Source organism: Vulpes lagopus, chromosome 6 (genome assembly GCF_018345385.1).
Source record: "Vulpes lagopus strain Blue_001 chromosome 6, ASM1834538v1, whole genome shotgun sequence".
Taxonomy (NCBI): Eukaryota; Metazoa; Chordata; class Mammalia; order Carnivora; family Canidae; genus Vulpes; species Vulpes lagopus.
This window is the reverse complement of record NC_054829.1, coordinates 1,676,005-1,692,409: the sequence shown is the minus strand read 5'-3', so window position 1 is coordinate 1,692,409 and position 16,405 is coordinate 1,676,005. Positions and strand designations below refer to the sequence as shown.

The 16,405-nt window shown below is 41.8% G+C and overlaps 1 protein-coding gene across 1 annotated transcript in view; it reads left to right on the top strand.

Moving 5' to 3' along the window:
- The window catches only part of TDRD9 (tudor domain containing 9), a 109,078-nt gene that overhangs the window by 66,486 nt on the left and 26,187 nt on the right, over positions 1–16,405 (top strand). Inside the window, exons 17-26 of the mRNA XM_041759113.1 lie at positions 488–653; positions 741–804; positions 881–944; positions 1,228–1,272; positions 1,991–2,044; positions 5,536–5,652; positions 6,683–6,790; positions 8,682–8,782; positions 12,124–12,297; positions 15,208–15,319. Coding sequence (XP_041615047.1) covers positions 488–653; positions 741–804; positions 881–944; positions 1,228–1,272; positions 1,991–2,044; positions 5,536–5,652; positions 6,683–6,790; positions 8,682–8,782; positions 12,124–12,297; positions 15,208–15,319 — 1,005 coding nt within the window. The remainder of the gene's footprint in view (positions 1–487; positions 654–740; positions 805–880; positions 945–1,227; positions 1,273–1,990; positions 2,045–5,535; positions 5,653–6,682; positions 6,791–8,681; positions 8,783–12,123; positions 12,298–15,207; positions 15,320–16,405) is intronic.

The following is a 16,405-nucleotide window of genomic DNA, read 5'->3' as shown; positions in this document are numbered from 1 at the left end:
GTCTGCATACCTCTTTATGGGGCTATAGATATTCTGCTGCTAGCCCTGAACTTGGGGATGCTCTGGCATTTTGCTGTTGATTCCTGTATTGGTTTCTCTGAAATACACTTTGTCAAGTTAAGGAGGTTTCTCCCTATAGGTAAATAAGTTGAGTTGTGACCACCATGATGTGGTAGTTAGATCTTTGGTTTCATATCATGCATGCCATATTTGTTAAATTGTAAATGAAGTAGACTTTTGTGGGAGTATTTTGAGTGTTACCTTGCAGTGTCACCCTTTTAAAAAAAATAATAAAATATATTCTAAGTTACTAGAAGCAAATTAAAAAAATTTTTTTGGTAGCATCAGTTTTTCAGAAGTCAACCTAGATGTCTTTTAGGATCTTAATCGCTGGAATTTGGTCTTTATTTCCTGTTTAGACTCGGTACTGTAAGGGAAAAAGAGAAGAAGTCAGTACTTGCTAACGGGGCTAATTTGTTTCCTAAAGGTGGGGGCACTTGCAGTGAGTGGGCAGAGAGAAGATGAGAACCCCCATGATGGTGAACTGACCTTCTTAGGAAGAGTTTTAGCCCAGCTTCCTGTTAATCAACAACTCGGTAAACTCATAGTTCTTGGACACGTATTTGGATGTCTAGATGAATGTCTTATTATAGGTAAGTGTGAGCGTACAGAACTCCGCTGGAAGGGTTGTGGAATGCCACTTGAATGATCTTGCCTCATCTTTGTTTTTGTGTTGTTAGCGGCAGCTCTTTCTTTGAAGAATTTTTTTGCGATGCCTTTTAGGCAGCATCTTGATGGATACAGGTACATGACATTCTTATCTTTAAAAGTCACTTTGTTTTAATGATATGGAATGACACTGTTTGTTATCTATTAATAGGAACAAAGTGAATTTCTCTGGCAATAGTAAGAGTGACTGTATTGCGCTTGTTGAGGCATTCAAGGTAAGTTTTCTCTGTGCAAATGAGGAAACAGCTACCACAGGTTGTTAGTACATTTTCATACCATAGCCCTGTCTTTGCTGAAAGCATCATGAGGCTTGTTGATGTCCAACATGGAACAGACCATGTTGGAAGAAGTAAATGGGGGTGGGAGGCCAGTTTTATGAAGTTGATTGGAAAAAATTAAATTTGTAACTTTTCAGCGGTCAAAATGTGTTGAAATTAGACTTAAAAAATTTTTAATTAGCTTAATGAAATGTTTTGAAACTGGGTCATTTACTTTTAGACTTGGCAGACTTGCCGACAGAGTGGAGAACTGCGCCATCCAAAGGTTGGTTGTCTGTTTCTTCTGTTTGTGGCTGGTTGTAAGGGATCTGGGGAGACTCCCTGTGGCCTCTCTCTGGGCCTGATCACTGCAGGTGACACAGGAGAGTGCCGGGCCTGAGCTGAGGCCCCTGTAGCCTGTCTCCAGAGAGCAGCAGCCCAGCGGCCATAACAGTGAACGGGCTGTCCTGAGGCAAAAGCCTGTCTCTGGTGGCAGCGGTCCTTTACTAGGGTGACTCTCACAGCCTGTGGCAGAGCCCCGCTGTGTGGCTGGCCGTCCACCTCTGAGTCCCCGTGATCCACCAGAGGGTCAGGAACCACCTGGGTGGCTAGAGCTTAGTGCTTGCAGCTGGGAGCCTGGAGGTGTCTGTTCCTAACTAAGAACCCTGAAACCTTTCCTCTAGGTGTTGTCAGCTAAGCTTTAGAGAATAGGCCTACAAGAATTCAACACGTAGGCCTTCATTTTTTTTTTTTTTTTACTGTCAGGTTTTGTTCTAAACTGATGAGATTCAAAAGACTGTTAATGGGGTTGTGTGTTTAAATTTGCCATGCCTAGAGGCATCCCTATAACAGCTATCTGTGTTAAGGTTAAAGCTTCCTTTTAAAGAGTCAGCCATGATTTTTCTCTGGTCGTTTTGACATCTGTTTTTGGGTGACGCAGATGTATTATGGTAGCCAAATTTGCTCTAATTTGTGAATTAACATGGAGTATTATTTATTTAAAGGATGAACTTGACTGGGGGCGGTTACATTACGTTCAGATCAAGAGGATCAGAGAGGTAAGTTGTAAGTTCTGTGGATGAGAATAAAGATCGTGTGTCCAGGTGTGTGAAGTGCCTATGGTATGCAGTGTTGTCAGGAGTGCTCTGACTCCGGGGTGGGGATGGGGGGGTGGGTCTGTGTACACGTTGCATATTTATGATACAGTTTTTGTATTCTGTGATTCATGAATATTTATGTTTAAGTATAATATGCAGTACATCTCTACAGCTGTATATATGATTATATGTATTTAATCCATTTTATTTACTATTATAATTTCAAGAGGGATAACATCGTTTCTTCATTCTGAATATCGTGTATTTTGTCCTCTCTGATTCTTGATTAGATATTTGTGTTCACAGGCTATCCTCAGGCCCAGTGATTTGATAGAAGGACTCACAGATCTCAGAAAAGCTATTCTACTCATGGTTACAGTTTATTATAACAAAGGGTACAGGTTCAGACTAGCACAGGCGAAAGGCACATGGGGAGAAGTCCAGATAACACCAATATGCAAGGACCCATTGTCTCCCCTGCAGGCTTGTGGGCATGGCCAGCTCTGCCAACAGCCATGGGAGTTAGCACCTGTGAAGTGTTACCAACCGGAGAGGCTCACTTGGACCTCAGTGTCCAGGATTTTATGTGAGGGTGGTTATGTAGGCCTAGGGCGCCCACATAGCTGACCCTAGTTACTTAGTTGCTGTCTTCTCCAGAGGTCACACGGGTACTACATGGCAACAGTGCCTCCACCATAAATCCTGTTGCTCCTGGAACTACTAGTCAGCCCCAATGCCTCAGGCAAACAGGACACTATTGAGGCAGGGTGTTCCAAGGGCTGAGAGGCTTTGTCCCAGGAACCAAACAGGCTTTGGAATGAGCAGGGTGTGGATATCTCAAGGCCTGCTGTGAGTTAACCCTTCACTGCTCAGTTTGCACATGCTTAGCCTGGTTTAGTTTCAGAGGACTTACTCTTGGCTTGGTTTGTCCGTCTTATTGTGTAGGTTTTTTAGGGGAAGTGTAAAGTTAGAGGTTTTTTTAAAATTTAATTTTTTAAAAAGATTTTTATTTATTTATTTATGATAGAGAGAGAGAGGCAGAGACACAGGCAGAGGGAGAAGCAGGCTCCATGCAGGGAGCCCGACGTGGGACTCGATTCTGGGACTCCAGGATCACGCCCTGGGCCAAAGACAGGCACTAAACCACTGGGCCACGCAGGGATTCCCCCCCCCCTTTTTTTTTTTTAAATTTTAAAAATCAATTTTAGGAGGGGTCTCTGTGTGGCTCAGCAGTTAGCGCCTGCCTTAGGCTCAGGGCGTGATCCTGGAGTCCCGGGATTGAATCCCACGTCGGGCTCCCTGCATGGAGCCTGCTTCTCCCTCTGCCTATGTCTCTGCCTCTCTCTCTCTGTGTGTGTGTCTCTCATGAATAAATAAATAAAAATAAAATCTTTTTTAAAAAAATCAATTTTAATTGAAGTAAAAAGTAAAAATCTTTTTTCTATTAGTTCTTTGTCTCTTGATTTACTATTTTAGTCTTTCTGATATGAGTATTTAATCCATTAATACTTCTGGTTTTTCAAGTTAAAAAGTATTTAAAGCTGTGTATTTTCTTGTTTGCACAGTTCAGTCCCATCCCTTTGATTTTTGATAAGTAGGGGTTGTCATTATTCCTTTCTCTAACTTTTTTTAGTGTCAGATTCCTCCTTGACTGAAGAGTTTTTAAGAATGGTATTTGAATTTCCACTTAGAAATACTTTTGAGGGACCCTGAAATTACTGTTATAGCATTTTAAACAGTACCTAGTCTTTTAAAAATTACACTTTGATTCCAGAAGAGTTGTGTTTCATTTTGTGTACAGCTACATTTCAATTTAACATAACAGTAATTCAAGCCCATGTTGCTAGATCACTAAGTGTATAGGCTGTGGTGTGTGTGTGTGTGTGTGTGTGTGTGTGTGTGTGTGTGTACAAGTACTATTTCACATCTATAGCATGACAATTCTAGGTTAAGACAGAAAAGGGGACGCCTAGGTGGGTCAGCAGTTAATTGTCTGCCTTCAGCTCTGGGCATGATCCTGGAGTCCCAGGATCGAGTCCCACATCAGGCTCCCTGCATGGAGCCTGCTTTTCCCTCTGCCTGTGTCTCTGCCTCTCTCTCTGTGTCTCTCATGAATAAATAATAAATAAAATCTTTAAAAAAATATTTTTGATATATTGTTTTGTGGTTCATTTCAGATTTTATTGTATTTTGGTCAGAAAAAGTGACTTGCATACTCTTAGGCTGATTTTTAACTAGAGAAGTCCTATGTGACCACAGCCTTAAGAAAACTTTCCAGAACACAGAAGTATATAGGCTGACATGTGGTTTATGGGCTTGGTCCTTCCTCTCATGTTCCAGGCTTTTCCACCTTACAGGTCATGGCTTTTAAGTTTTTCTGTCTTTCTAGTTCTTTTCAGTTTTTTTCCAGTTAACATTCACACCTGTGGTTTGTATGCTTTTTTTTTAAACTTCTTTAGTTTATTGAGATAATTTTGTGGTAAAATAATTCATGAACCACTTCTAGGTATGTGGGGTTGTGTATTCTCATGTATGCACTTTGAAGTTTGATGTTTTGTGTCAGGTGGTTTTATTGCATCTGGGTGATTTGATCAGAGCAGATGTTGAACCATTGGTCAGCTTGTTTTTGTTTTTGTTTTTTATTCAAATTCTAGATGGTTAACATATAGTATAGTATTGGTTTCAGGTATAGAATTTAGTGATTCGTCACTTACAACACCTGGTGCTCATCCGAGCAAATGCCCTCCATACCTGTCTACCATCCATGTCCCTCCATCAACCCTCAGTTTCTTCTCAGCTTGTTTTTGTTTTTAGGATTTATTTATTTATTTATTTATTTATTATTTATTTATTTATTTATTTATTTGAGGCAGGGAGGGGCTGAGAGAGAGGAAGAATCTCAAGCAGACTCCACACTCAGTGCAGAGCCTGACACGGGCTCAATCTCATGACCCTGAGATCATGACCTGAGCTAAAATCAAGAGTTAGACACTTAATCAACTGAGCCACCCAGGAGCCCCTGTTCTCAGGTTGTTTTTAATCACAGAAGCAGTACACATTCATGCGGAGGTTTGAGGTGTGTAAAGGACTTAAGGCAGAGGATATGGTTCTGGTTACTTGCTCTTAGATCCCCAGAGGGCATTGTGAGTACACGTTTGTAGTGCATGTGTGTGTGTGCTTGCACGCACGTACAGGCACCTGTGCACACTTGGCACTTATAGATGCATATCATGAAATCTGTAAGGTTTTGTGTCTTATTATTTTGTTAGTGTTACATTGAACATCCTTTCCATTTCTTATTCATCTTTAATAAGATGATTCTTAATAAATGTGATGTTTGATCCTGTAGATGTATGAATGCTTTCCCCATCATGCACTTATTTTCCAGTGTGTTCACTATTCTGAGTAGCATAGGTACTTTGAGACATCATATTTCAATGTGTTTTTCTTAGGTGGCTGAATTATATGAAGAACTGAAGAATAGGATCTCCCAGTTCAACATGTATGTTGATTCTCGGCGGCCTGTCATGGACCAGGAGTATATATATAAGCAGCGGTTCATCCTGCAGGTGTGCTGGGGTTTCCTGGACATCTCTTCTTATCCTTTTTTCTTACTAGGTGGTGTGGTTGAGAAAGTGCTTATGCCTTCTTTCTGGTACAAATCATGCTTCAGGAGATTTTATTTTAGGCCCATGATATTCATACTGCTCTGGGGGTAGGAGAGACCTTGTCTTGCATAGTTCAGGTTTTCCACATCATGGAGTTAAGTTGGTCATCCAGCCCCACACCTAACTTTCAGAGGAATGTTTCTGTAGCACCCAACTACTGTTTTTACTACTTCAAGAGAAGTCCTTGGGTTCTTGCTTTTAAGAAACTAAAAACATTCTTACTATTATTCAACACGTAGCTATTCCCTTGCAATTGAAATACCAACTTCAGAGGCCCTGATCAGGCTAGCTTGTTGGGTGGGACCTTTCAGGGATTGTGCAGAGGGAAACATATTCTAGAAAGGGGCTAATGCTTCTACTTTGGGGGTTTAGAGAAGGACTACATCTGTGTACATCAGCATGTAGAATTGGGTTGTAGGTAATTTCAGTGAACAGAGTCATGTTGGAAAACATTGTTTTTCTGGATGTCATATTGCTTTGAGGCTGGGGAGTCTTCCACGAATATATGTTTCAAATGGTGTATTTTGATTGATTGAAGGGACTCTTTGCAGAGTGCTTTTTAGAAATGCTTATTGGATGTGCTTCTTGGGGTCTAGAGAGGTGCCTGGCCAGTAGAGGTGAGTATGTTAGGCAGCAGATGGGAAAGTGTGTACAGTCATTCATGCCCTCATTCAGCTCACCACTGCTTGCTAAATCTTTTGAGATAGGCTCCAGCTCTTTTGAAGAAGGAGCATGTCTGGAGTGCTTCTGTTAGAGACCGTGAAATATCAGAATTGTGATTTTTTTGCTTGATTGGTAGAAGGTTTAGTATTTTTATATAAATTCATCTTTTACCTTACAGATGTTTGCTACATAATTTTGGGAAGAGATTAACGTATTGGTGAGACAGATGATAATGTTGCTAGTTTATGAAAATACAATTCTCTTCCAGGTGGTATTGGCAGGTGCTTTTTACCCAAATTACTTCACTTTCGGACAGCCTGATGAGGAGATGGCGGTGAGAGAGCTGGCTGGCAAAGACCCAAAGACAACCATCGTGGTAGGACCTCCATTTCTGTAGTAGTTACTACAGATCATTATGTTCTTCCAGTTCCCTTTTTTACAAAGACCTGGTATATTTCACCCCCCCCCCCTCCAGTGAATATTATGTGTGACCTTTTCAAGTACATCTAATTGCTCAGCAGTCTTCTTTCCTTTTTTTGCAGACCTGGCCTTGAAAGAAAGCCCTGAGAAATTAAAAATTTATAGCTAATGTTGACTGATCATGTGCCTCTTTGAAGAGTTTAAGATACTTCTCCATAAGTTTAAGAATACTTAGTTAACAACTTCATTTCACACAAAGTAAAAATGTTAGTGGGATTTAAACTGTGATCCAGACCTGAGTGTCTAATGGAATCACCTAGAGAGTGTTTATTTTTAAATTCGTATTTGAGGGCCCCATGCCACAGAATCTTAGCTAGAAGGAATGGCCTAAAATAAGCATTGAAAGAACGTGTTTTTAGTGAGTCTGATGATCAGCCATAGGCACAGACCATTGGGTTGCATGTGTGGACTGTTTGCTTCCGCTTGAGCACATGGTCACTCAGGATGCACAACTGGAGTACAGCATGTAGGAACTGGACTTTTATTGGACTACTCAGTTCCATTATCAGTCTCTCTGATGATGAGGGATGTAAAGCACTTGGCAGACTTGCTGGCAAACAGTAAGCTCTCAATCATGCCAGCTATTCTCGTTGTCATCAGTTACTGAAGCGATAGGGCACACAGGGCAGGAAGGGTCACAGATTACTAGAGTGTTGTGGAGGCCTTTGAGGAGCCTAGAAGTTGCTGATGCTCAGGCTGGAGACAGGCGGCTGAGACGCACTTCATATTTAGGGAAGGGGTTTTAATGTAAAAGGCAATCATTAGCTTTTTCTCACTTCTGGGGACTCTGCTCCTGTGGATTTTCAGGGTGGACCAGGCTCTTTTGATTGGCTTCCTTGAATCCCTTCATGGTGTTCTCTCGTCTCTTGTGTACTTGGAGAAGGATCCTACGGGATTGTCCTCAGATGCGGAGCTGTGCTTGCTTCTTCCATCCATGAGACAGTCTGTTTTCCATGCTGTCTCGGGGCCACAACTTGTGTGTGTGTGTGTGTGTTATAAAAACCAGATGATAGCTAGCATTGACCACTTACCCGAGAAGCCCCTTGTTACATACTTCATGTTCATGCTTCTCTGAGCCTCCCGCTGACCCCTTGAGGTTGGGATTTACCATCAGCCTTACTTCATGGGGTGGTTGAGTCCTATGGCGGCCCCATACCTTCCCTTAGGAGACTTGATGAGACACCTTGGAGCCCCGGCACTCTCCCCTACCGCCTTTCGTGGGGCTGGACTGGGTCCTGAGACATGTAGGACCTGGGTGCCGGGGCCAGGGCTGGGGTCCCTCGTTTCCTGCCAGAGCCAGAGCCTAGAATGTGAGTCACCAGAACAGAAGGGAGAAAGTGAGCTCCCAGGGCTGGAAAAGCTCTTCTGCAGCTCAGTGTGCTTTACTTGTGGCTGTGGTGGGGGAAATGCCCCCTGCCCTAACCAGTGCTAGCTCCCCTCTAGTTCCCATTATTCCTTACATAGGAAGAGTCTTCTAAAGAGATGGATTTAGTCAGCTTATTTTAAGGCAAAATAAAACATAAACAGAAAAAGTACTTCTGTGTTAAGACTTTGGATTATTTTAACAAAGAATTATCTTATATGTAATGTATATTTATTATTAAAATTTAGTTATAATGTAAAAGTCATTATTCATGAAACATATCTATCTATAGAACCTACACTTTATGGTTAAAGTAGTGAATTATGTATCTGTGAACTAAAATAATAGCTTTAGCTTATGAATATTATTACTGTTCCGTTAACTTTGACGTCTGCTCTGATGAGTACTGCATTATGTGTTACAGTTGAAACACATTCCTCCCTATGGATTTCTCTACTATAAACAACTACAGTCTCTCTTTCGACAGTGTGGTCAAGTCAAATCCATTGTATTTGATGGTGCAAAGTAAGTTGTGTATTTCTGTAATTAACTGCAGTTACGAAAGAGCCATAGTGTGTTTGGTATTTGCAGGAACTAAATTCTTACAACTGAGTGCATATGGAAATGGGTGTCTATTTGGGCTGCTTCACATTGCCTTGGAATGCAGCTTTGGTTTATCTTGTTAGTAGTGATTTATCTTTTTCAACCAAGTGAGCTCCTATAGGAGCTAAGCTGGGAGGTTGGTGGTCTGATACCAAGAAAGCTCTGTGCCGTGCAGTGTTGTGACAGGTGCTTGGAGTGTGTGCCAGTCCATGGTTTTTCACGGGTGTCCCTAGTGATATGTCACTTTGTAGGCCACAAAGATGCCCCAGAGTATGGTTTATCTGCTTGTAATTATTTGTAATTATTTAGAACATAAATGTTCCAAATATTTTTGAAAGACAAATACTGTAAAAACTCAGTTACATTTTACCTTATTTTAGTTGCAGATATAGAAAATGAGATAAGGTGTGTTTTTGAAGTATCATTTTGAGTTTTTTATTTCCAAGGGGGACTGTTAATATGCAGAAAAGACTATTCACAGTTTTAAGTTGATTTTTAGTTTTAAAATTAGAAATTTTTTCTGGTGTTTTGTAAATTGTATTTCATTTATAAAACTTTGTAAATCTAGTGAACAAGAAATACTTCTACTGTTTCTTTGACTGATGTCCAGTAACCCATGTTGAGCATATTTAGTTCCTTTTCAATTTGGATTAATTCCCTTAAACATTTCAAGTTCTAGTCCTATGATTAACATTGATTTTCTCTGTAAGCATGTAAATACCTCACATGACAAATTCATAACCCCAACGAAGTCTGAGTTCTTTTAACAACCATTACAGATTTTATTAATTAAACTTATAACATCTTGAGCCTTTTTAAATATTCTAATACAAATTACACTAAAATTCTTAATCACATTTACAAAATCACTTCTTTAAAACTGGCATCACACAGTGAAGCTCTCTTTCTTGAATACTGGAAGTCCATTTGCCTTGACTGAGGTTCCAGTTATGGGTGGGCTTTCTTTGATGGGTTGAGTGGCCTACAGTCTGGGCTCTCACTAGTCTTTATCACTGGGTTGGATTCTGTGTGTTTCATATTCTTTGTGTCTGAGCTTTTCTTTAAAGGTATTTTAATCCGGGATTCCTGGGTGGTGCAGTGGTTTGGCGCCTGCCTTTGGCCCAGGGCGCGATCCTGGAGACCTGGGATCGAATCCCACGTCGAGCTCCCAGTGCATGGAGCCTGCCTCTCTCTCTCTGTCTGTGTCTCTGCCTCTCTCTCTCTCTCTCTCTGTGTGACTATCATAAATAAATAAAGAAAAAAAAAAGTCTTTAAAAAAAAAAAGGTATTTTAATCCTACATGATTTCTTGTATTTCTGGCTTTTTAGTCACATAGCAATGTCATATCAGTTACTTGGAGAAGTATGTATTTTCTTCTGTTTATAGGCAGTTCTTATGTATCAAGTGTTTAAAGGCAGAGGATGACATGAATCGCTATTTGAAAGGGTAAAAAGCCATATTCCTTCTGGGATCACGCAGGGTCTAGTTTAGTGAGGAACCCGTGTCGGGTGTGAAGGGCATCTGAGCACAGGTAGTAAGTACATAGGCACACGGTTTCCCCTCTTATGAAGCTTTCATCCTCTTTGTGGGGTTCTGTAGACATTCGCCTGTTGTGAAATGTCATGGGAGAAGCCCAGGTGGTCAGAAGACCTTCTTTCTGGGCCTTAGGAGCAGTAATGTTCACTTGGGACTTCCTGAGGGAGGAGTTTGAGGTGGGCGGTGGAGCTGGCTGGTGGGGCAGGTTGGGGCTGCTGCTCCAGTAGGAGCCCAGTGTAAGCCCAGATGGGATTTTGGAGACTGTGGGGTGTGTGTGAGGCACAGCTGGAGGCCGCTTTGCCAGCAGCTGACTTTGTGTCAGATTTGCGTGTGCCAGGAGGCCAGGTGCGGTGCTCTGGATGGTCCTTTGTGGCTGCCTGACCAGTATGAACATGAGTAGATGGGCATGTCAGAGACTCCTGACTGTTCTGAGCTGCAGTGTTTTGTAGGCTTTGGTCAGGGAATGGTGAGAGAGGGGTCTTTGTAGTTACCTAAACTAGAGGTAACGTTTGAAACAAAGACAACACGTGAGACAGAAGCTCTCTTGGGTTTGGCTGTTGATTGCATGTATAGGACAAAGAAAAGGGGGGGCCAGGAGGGCAGGTCTTTCAAACACCATTGACCAAAGAAGGGCTGTGAGGAGCGGATCCTGGCGGGAGAGGGGTGGGTCAGGGTCCCACAAGTGGGAGTTCAGAATCCCACTGCAAGATGAGCATCATAGAAGTGTGATCTCAAGTGTGAAAGAAACTGCTTCTGAGGAGGGACTTAGGAGCCCTCTAGGGAAGGGTGACAGGACAAGGGGTGAGCGAATTGGCATAGGCTGTAGGGGAGGGAGAGGCTGTGCGTGCTCAGCAGTGAGTCCACCAGGAGGCAGGTGAGGAGGCTGGAGGGTAGAGGAGAGCCAGCTGTCGAAGGACAGCAAATTCAGGCCACAGAGGGGCTTGGCACAGGGATGCACACTGAATAGGCCGGCCGAGTTAGGGACTAACTCTCCTTTCTGCTTGATGCTCTTCACTGGCTGCGTCCTTTCCAGGGCTCAGTTACACCTTTCCATGACGGTATTTGTAGGGGTTATAGGTCTGTATGCATGAGTATGTGTTGACCCAGGGGTATTCATGTACAAGCAAATGTGAACTTGAAGCTTTATTTCTTGATATCAAGAAATGCTCAGCAGACACCCTTAGTGCATGCTTGGTTCTCATCCCCCAGAGACTGGGATGGAGGAGCACCCAGAGATGGGAGAGGGGCTGGTAGTGTGGGATGTTCATTAGCGTGACTAGGTGGTAAATATGGATAGTGTTTGTGGAGGGAGATCCCTGACCTACTCATTGTGTGATTTTTCTCTTATCTGTGTTTTATTTTATGGTAAAATAGAAAAAAAAAAACCCAAAACTTAAGAAGTCATTCTGTGTTCATTTTGAGAATTAAGATTTAGTAGCTAAAAATTTCGTCTGTGCTTGGTGTTTGCTCTGCATTATCTACGTAATATATACGGTTGATACCTGGTCTTACTTTAATGGTACATCATTGGGATTTTTACTTCTCTTAAGTGAATAATATTCATTTAAGTAAACACTTCTTGGTTAATTATAGAATGAAGAGTTACTGATGTTTCAAGGGGAGGTGGAACTAAAAATTTCTATCTAATCTTGACAGAAATTAATATGCACTTAGTTCTTTTTTTCAGATGCCTATAGACTAATTTTTTCCTTATATTTGTGGAGCAGAGCCTTTGTGGAATTTTCACGGAATCCAACGGAGAGGTTCAAAACTCTCCCAGCAGTGTATATGGCAATTAAGATGTCTCAGCTGAAAGTCTCCCTTGAACTGAATGTCCACTCTGCAGAGGAGATTGAAGGGAAGGTGCAAGGAGGGGCTGTCTCAAAGCTTAGGAGCACCAGGTATTTTCAGGAGGCGGTCCGTTAGGACTCTGTCCACCTGCTTTTACAGTTTCAGAGACTGCATTTAAATGAACCTTGCTTAAGCTCACACTAGCAGCACTGGCTTTGCAGCCAGAGTCCTGGTTTCCTCATCTCCTGGCTGTATTTGCATACGTCACTTGATCTCTCTGAACCTCAGCGCTTTAATTCATGTCTTTTTTCTAGTTTTATTGCAAAATAATTGCCATACATCACTGTGTAAGTCTAAGGCGTTCAGCCTGACGGTTTGATTTTCCTGTGCTGTGAAAGGACTACCACAGTACATTCAGCTAACATCATTCTTCTCATAGAGATACAATAAAAAGTAAAGAACAAAAATTTCTTCTTTTGATGAGGACTCTTAGGATCCGTTGTTCTAACCATTTTCCTGTATGCCTTATTGTATAGTGGTAGTGGTAGGGACTATGTTGCATGCTCCATCCCAAGTACTTATTTACCGTAGAACTGGAAGTTTGTGGGTTTTTTTTAAAGATTTTATTTATTTATTCATGAGAGGCACACAGAGAGAGGCAGAGACATAGGCAGAGGGAGCAGCAGGGTCCCTGTGCGGAGCCCAATGCAGGACTTGATCCCAGGACCCGAGGATCACAACCTGAGTCAAAGGCAGATGCTCAACCACTGAGCCACCCAGGCGTCCCAGAAATTTGTATCTTTTGACCATCTTCCTCCAATGCCTCATCCTTATTCCCCTACCCTACGCCTCTGGTAATAACAAGTCTGATCTCTTTTTCTATGAGTTTTTTTTTTTTAATAGATTCTGCATGTGAGTGAGACTGTACAGTATTTGTCTTTCTCTTTCTGACTTATTTCACTTAGCATAATGCCTTTGAGATCTGTCCGTGGTAGGATTTCCGTGTTTTTTTATGGCTGAATATTCCACTGGGTATATATACCACAACTTCTTTATGCATTCATCCAGTGATGGACACTTAAGTTGTTTCCATGTCTGGGCTCTAGTACATATGCTGCTCTGAACACAGGGATGCAGATACTTTTTGAGGTAGTGTTTTTGTGGAATTGCTGCGTCATATGGTGGTTCTCTTTTTGATTTTTTGGGGGGGTCATCCATACTGTGTTCCATAGTGGCTGTACCAGTTTACAATCCCACCAGCACACAGGGGTTTCCTTTTCTTCTACATCCACCTCAACATTTGTGTTTTTGGTGATGACCACTCTGACAGGCATGAGCTATTACCTTGCTGTGGTTCTTATTTGCAGTTCTCTGATGACTAGGGATGTTGAACATCTTTTCATGTACTCATTGGCCTTTTGTGTATCTTCTTCAGAGAAATCTGTATCAGGTCTTTTGCCCATTACAAAATCTTCTTTTCTATTGTGTCTGTTTAATAGATATGGTATTTTACAAGGTTGTTGAGAAGATTGAGTGGAATCATGTAATTCTCAGTTTAAATAGTAGGGATTGGACATAATATTAGTTAACTTTCTTCAATCTTAGAGTTCCTCATTTCCTCCGTTTAAGCATAGTAGAGTATTCTCTGTTCTCAGCAGAGCAGACAGTGGGACAAAACAGAGATGCAGGTGGGAGTGCCTGGGTGCTGGTCAGCACAGCTGCCCCTTCCTTGCTGAGGAACAGGAGGGCTGAGTAGTGACATTCACCACTTGGCAGCTGCTATTGGGTGTGTGGGTTTTCTTTTTTTTTCTTTTTCTTTTTTTTTTTTTTGTGTGTGGGTTTTCTTTTCTTGGACCAGATTAAATCACCCTTCAGGATTTGTAACAGATGCCTTTGCCTTTGGGTCACACTCTCTGAGTACTGTGTGTAGGAATTCTCAATCATCATTTCTTATATGTGATCTTTTTAATTCTGTGAGGAATTGGACAGGAATTTGGGGAATTGTTGAGAAAGGGAGATCTGTCCCATCAAGTATCATCCTGCGGGGGTTGGGGGGGGAGTTTTTGAATTCTGAGACTTTGGGGATCTGTAACCCATGGGAGATCTTTTCTGGGAACTTTGCCTGAGTCACTTTTAGTCATAAATGGGTTTGAAAGTTGGGGAAAGGGATCCCTGGGTGGCTCAGCAGTTTAGCACCTGCCTTCGGCCCAGGGCGTGATCCTGGAGTCCCAGGATCGAGTCCCACGTCAGGCTCCCTGCATAGAGTCTGCTTCTCCCTCTGCCTGTGTCTCTGCCTCTCTGTCTCTCTGTGCCTCTCATGAATAAATAAACACAATCTTAAAAAAAAAAAGTTGGGGAGAGAGTTGGGTCAGGATCTCTTGTATGATTCTTCCTCTTCATCTTAGAAATAAAAACCTATTAGGAAAGGGACATTTTATTTTTGTCAAATTTATATTTCATATTCTCAAACTTCAGCATTTACTATCTTACCATTCTAAGAGATGAAGGGATAGGTCCTTGGTTTATTAGAAAATCATGTATGTGTTTGTAACAGAATTGAATCAGGCATGGATTCTGGTACTTAGGAAAGGTCAAGGTCACTCCTCTCTAAAACCAGAAATTAGGATACATTGCAGGTCTTAGATTTAGAATGTATATCCTTAAAAGTAAGTTTTCTGTAAGAGTCTTGACCTTTAGAATATATTTTTCAAGGGTAGTGTGTAACTATTGGGGTGCACAGCCCTCTAGGGCATTCAGGAAGCCATTGGAAACTCCAATTTGAGATGAAATCAAATTAGTCATCTCTGGGTTTGGCATTTTATTGAAATTTTTTTATAAATTTATTTTTTATTGGTGTTCAATTTGCCAACATATAGAATAACACCCCGTGCTCATCCTGTCAGAAATTTTTTTTTTTTGTATAAGCAGTAGAATAGTTGGGGCAGTAACTTCACATATATAAACATGTTTTCTCTGTAATATCTGACATATATTTACTTATTTTAAATCACGTTATGTAGGGTGAATGTGGACTTCCAGAAGCAGACAGTAGATCCTATGCAAGTCTCATTTAACACATTAGACCCATCTCAGACAATTACAGATCTCCTCCTAACAGTTGATGTCACAGAGGTAAGATGGTGCGGTTGAATCATTAGCGCTTTTCTTTTTTTTTTTTAATTCATGAGAGCCACAGAGAGAGGCAGAGACACAGGCAGAGAGAGAAGCAGGCTCCATGCAGGGAGCCCGATGTGAGACTCAATCCTGGGACCCCAATATCACACCCTGAGCTGAAGGCAGACACTTAACGGCTGAGCCACCCAGGCGTCCCCTTTTCTGTCGTCTTAGCCTAGAATTGTCATGCTATAAATGTGAAATAGTACATGTACACACAGGTAACACAGCCTATACACTTAGTGATCTAGCAACATGGGCTTGAATTACTGTTATGTTGAATTGAAATGTGGCTGTAAACAATGAAACAGAACTTCTGGAATCAAAGTGTAATTTTAAAAAGACTAGGTACCTTTTAAAATGCTATAACAGTAATTTCAGGAACATGATACATGTGAACATGTTAATTGGCATTAGTGGTACATGGCTGTGTAATTCAGTTTATGTCAACAAAGTTGGCATCAGCATCAATACTGTGTAAGGTGTGGTTTTTACTTCAAATAAAATTTCAGTGGAAATACATACCTGCTTCCTGGTAGATCTGTGACTGCACTCACCAGGAGACTTCACACAGACATCTAGGCTCCAGGCTGACTGAGAAGCTGCAGCCATTGTGGGTCCATGGAGTGGCCTGGCAGGATGAGTGGGATATGCTCCATGAGGCCCTTTTCCATGGAACACCTACTCCTCCTCCCGTTTGTCACTGCTCTTCCAGGGGCTGTCTGTTCACACCACACCTGCCCTTGCTACCCTTGAGCTGCCTGCACTCTGTGGGCTGGGCTTAAGGACTCTGGGCCCATCATGGGGAAACAGTCCTGGTCTTCTGTGCCCTCTAGAGCCTTTCAGGTGTTAGTGAGCTAACCAAGAGAGGGCTCTGGGACACACGTTTCCTCATGGCCAGGGAACCGCCTTGTTTGTAAGCACCTGTTAAAAGCCTAGAGAATTACTCAAGGTCCAGGGATCCAGTTTAGGAAGTATAGTATTGAATGTTGGCCCTGCAGTGTGAACTTATGAGAACCTTTTTATAGAAATCATTTTAAAATT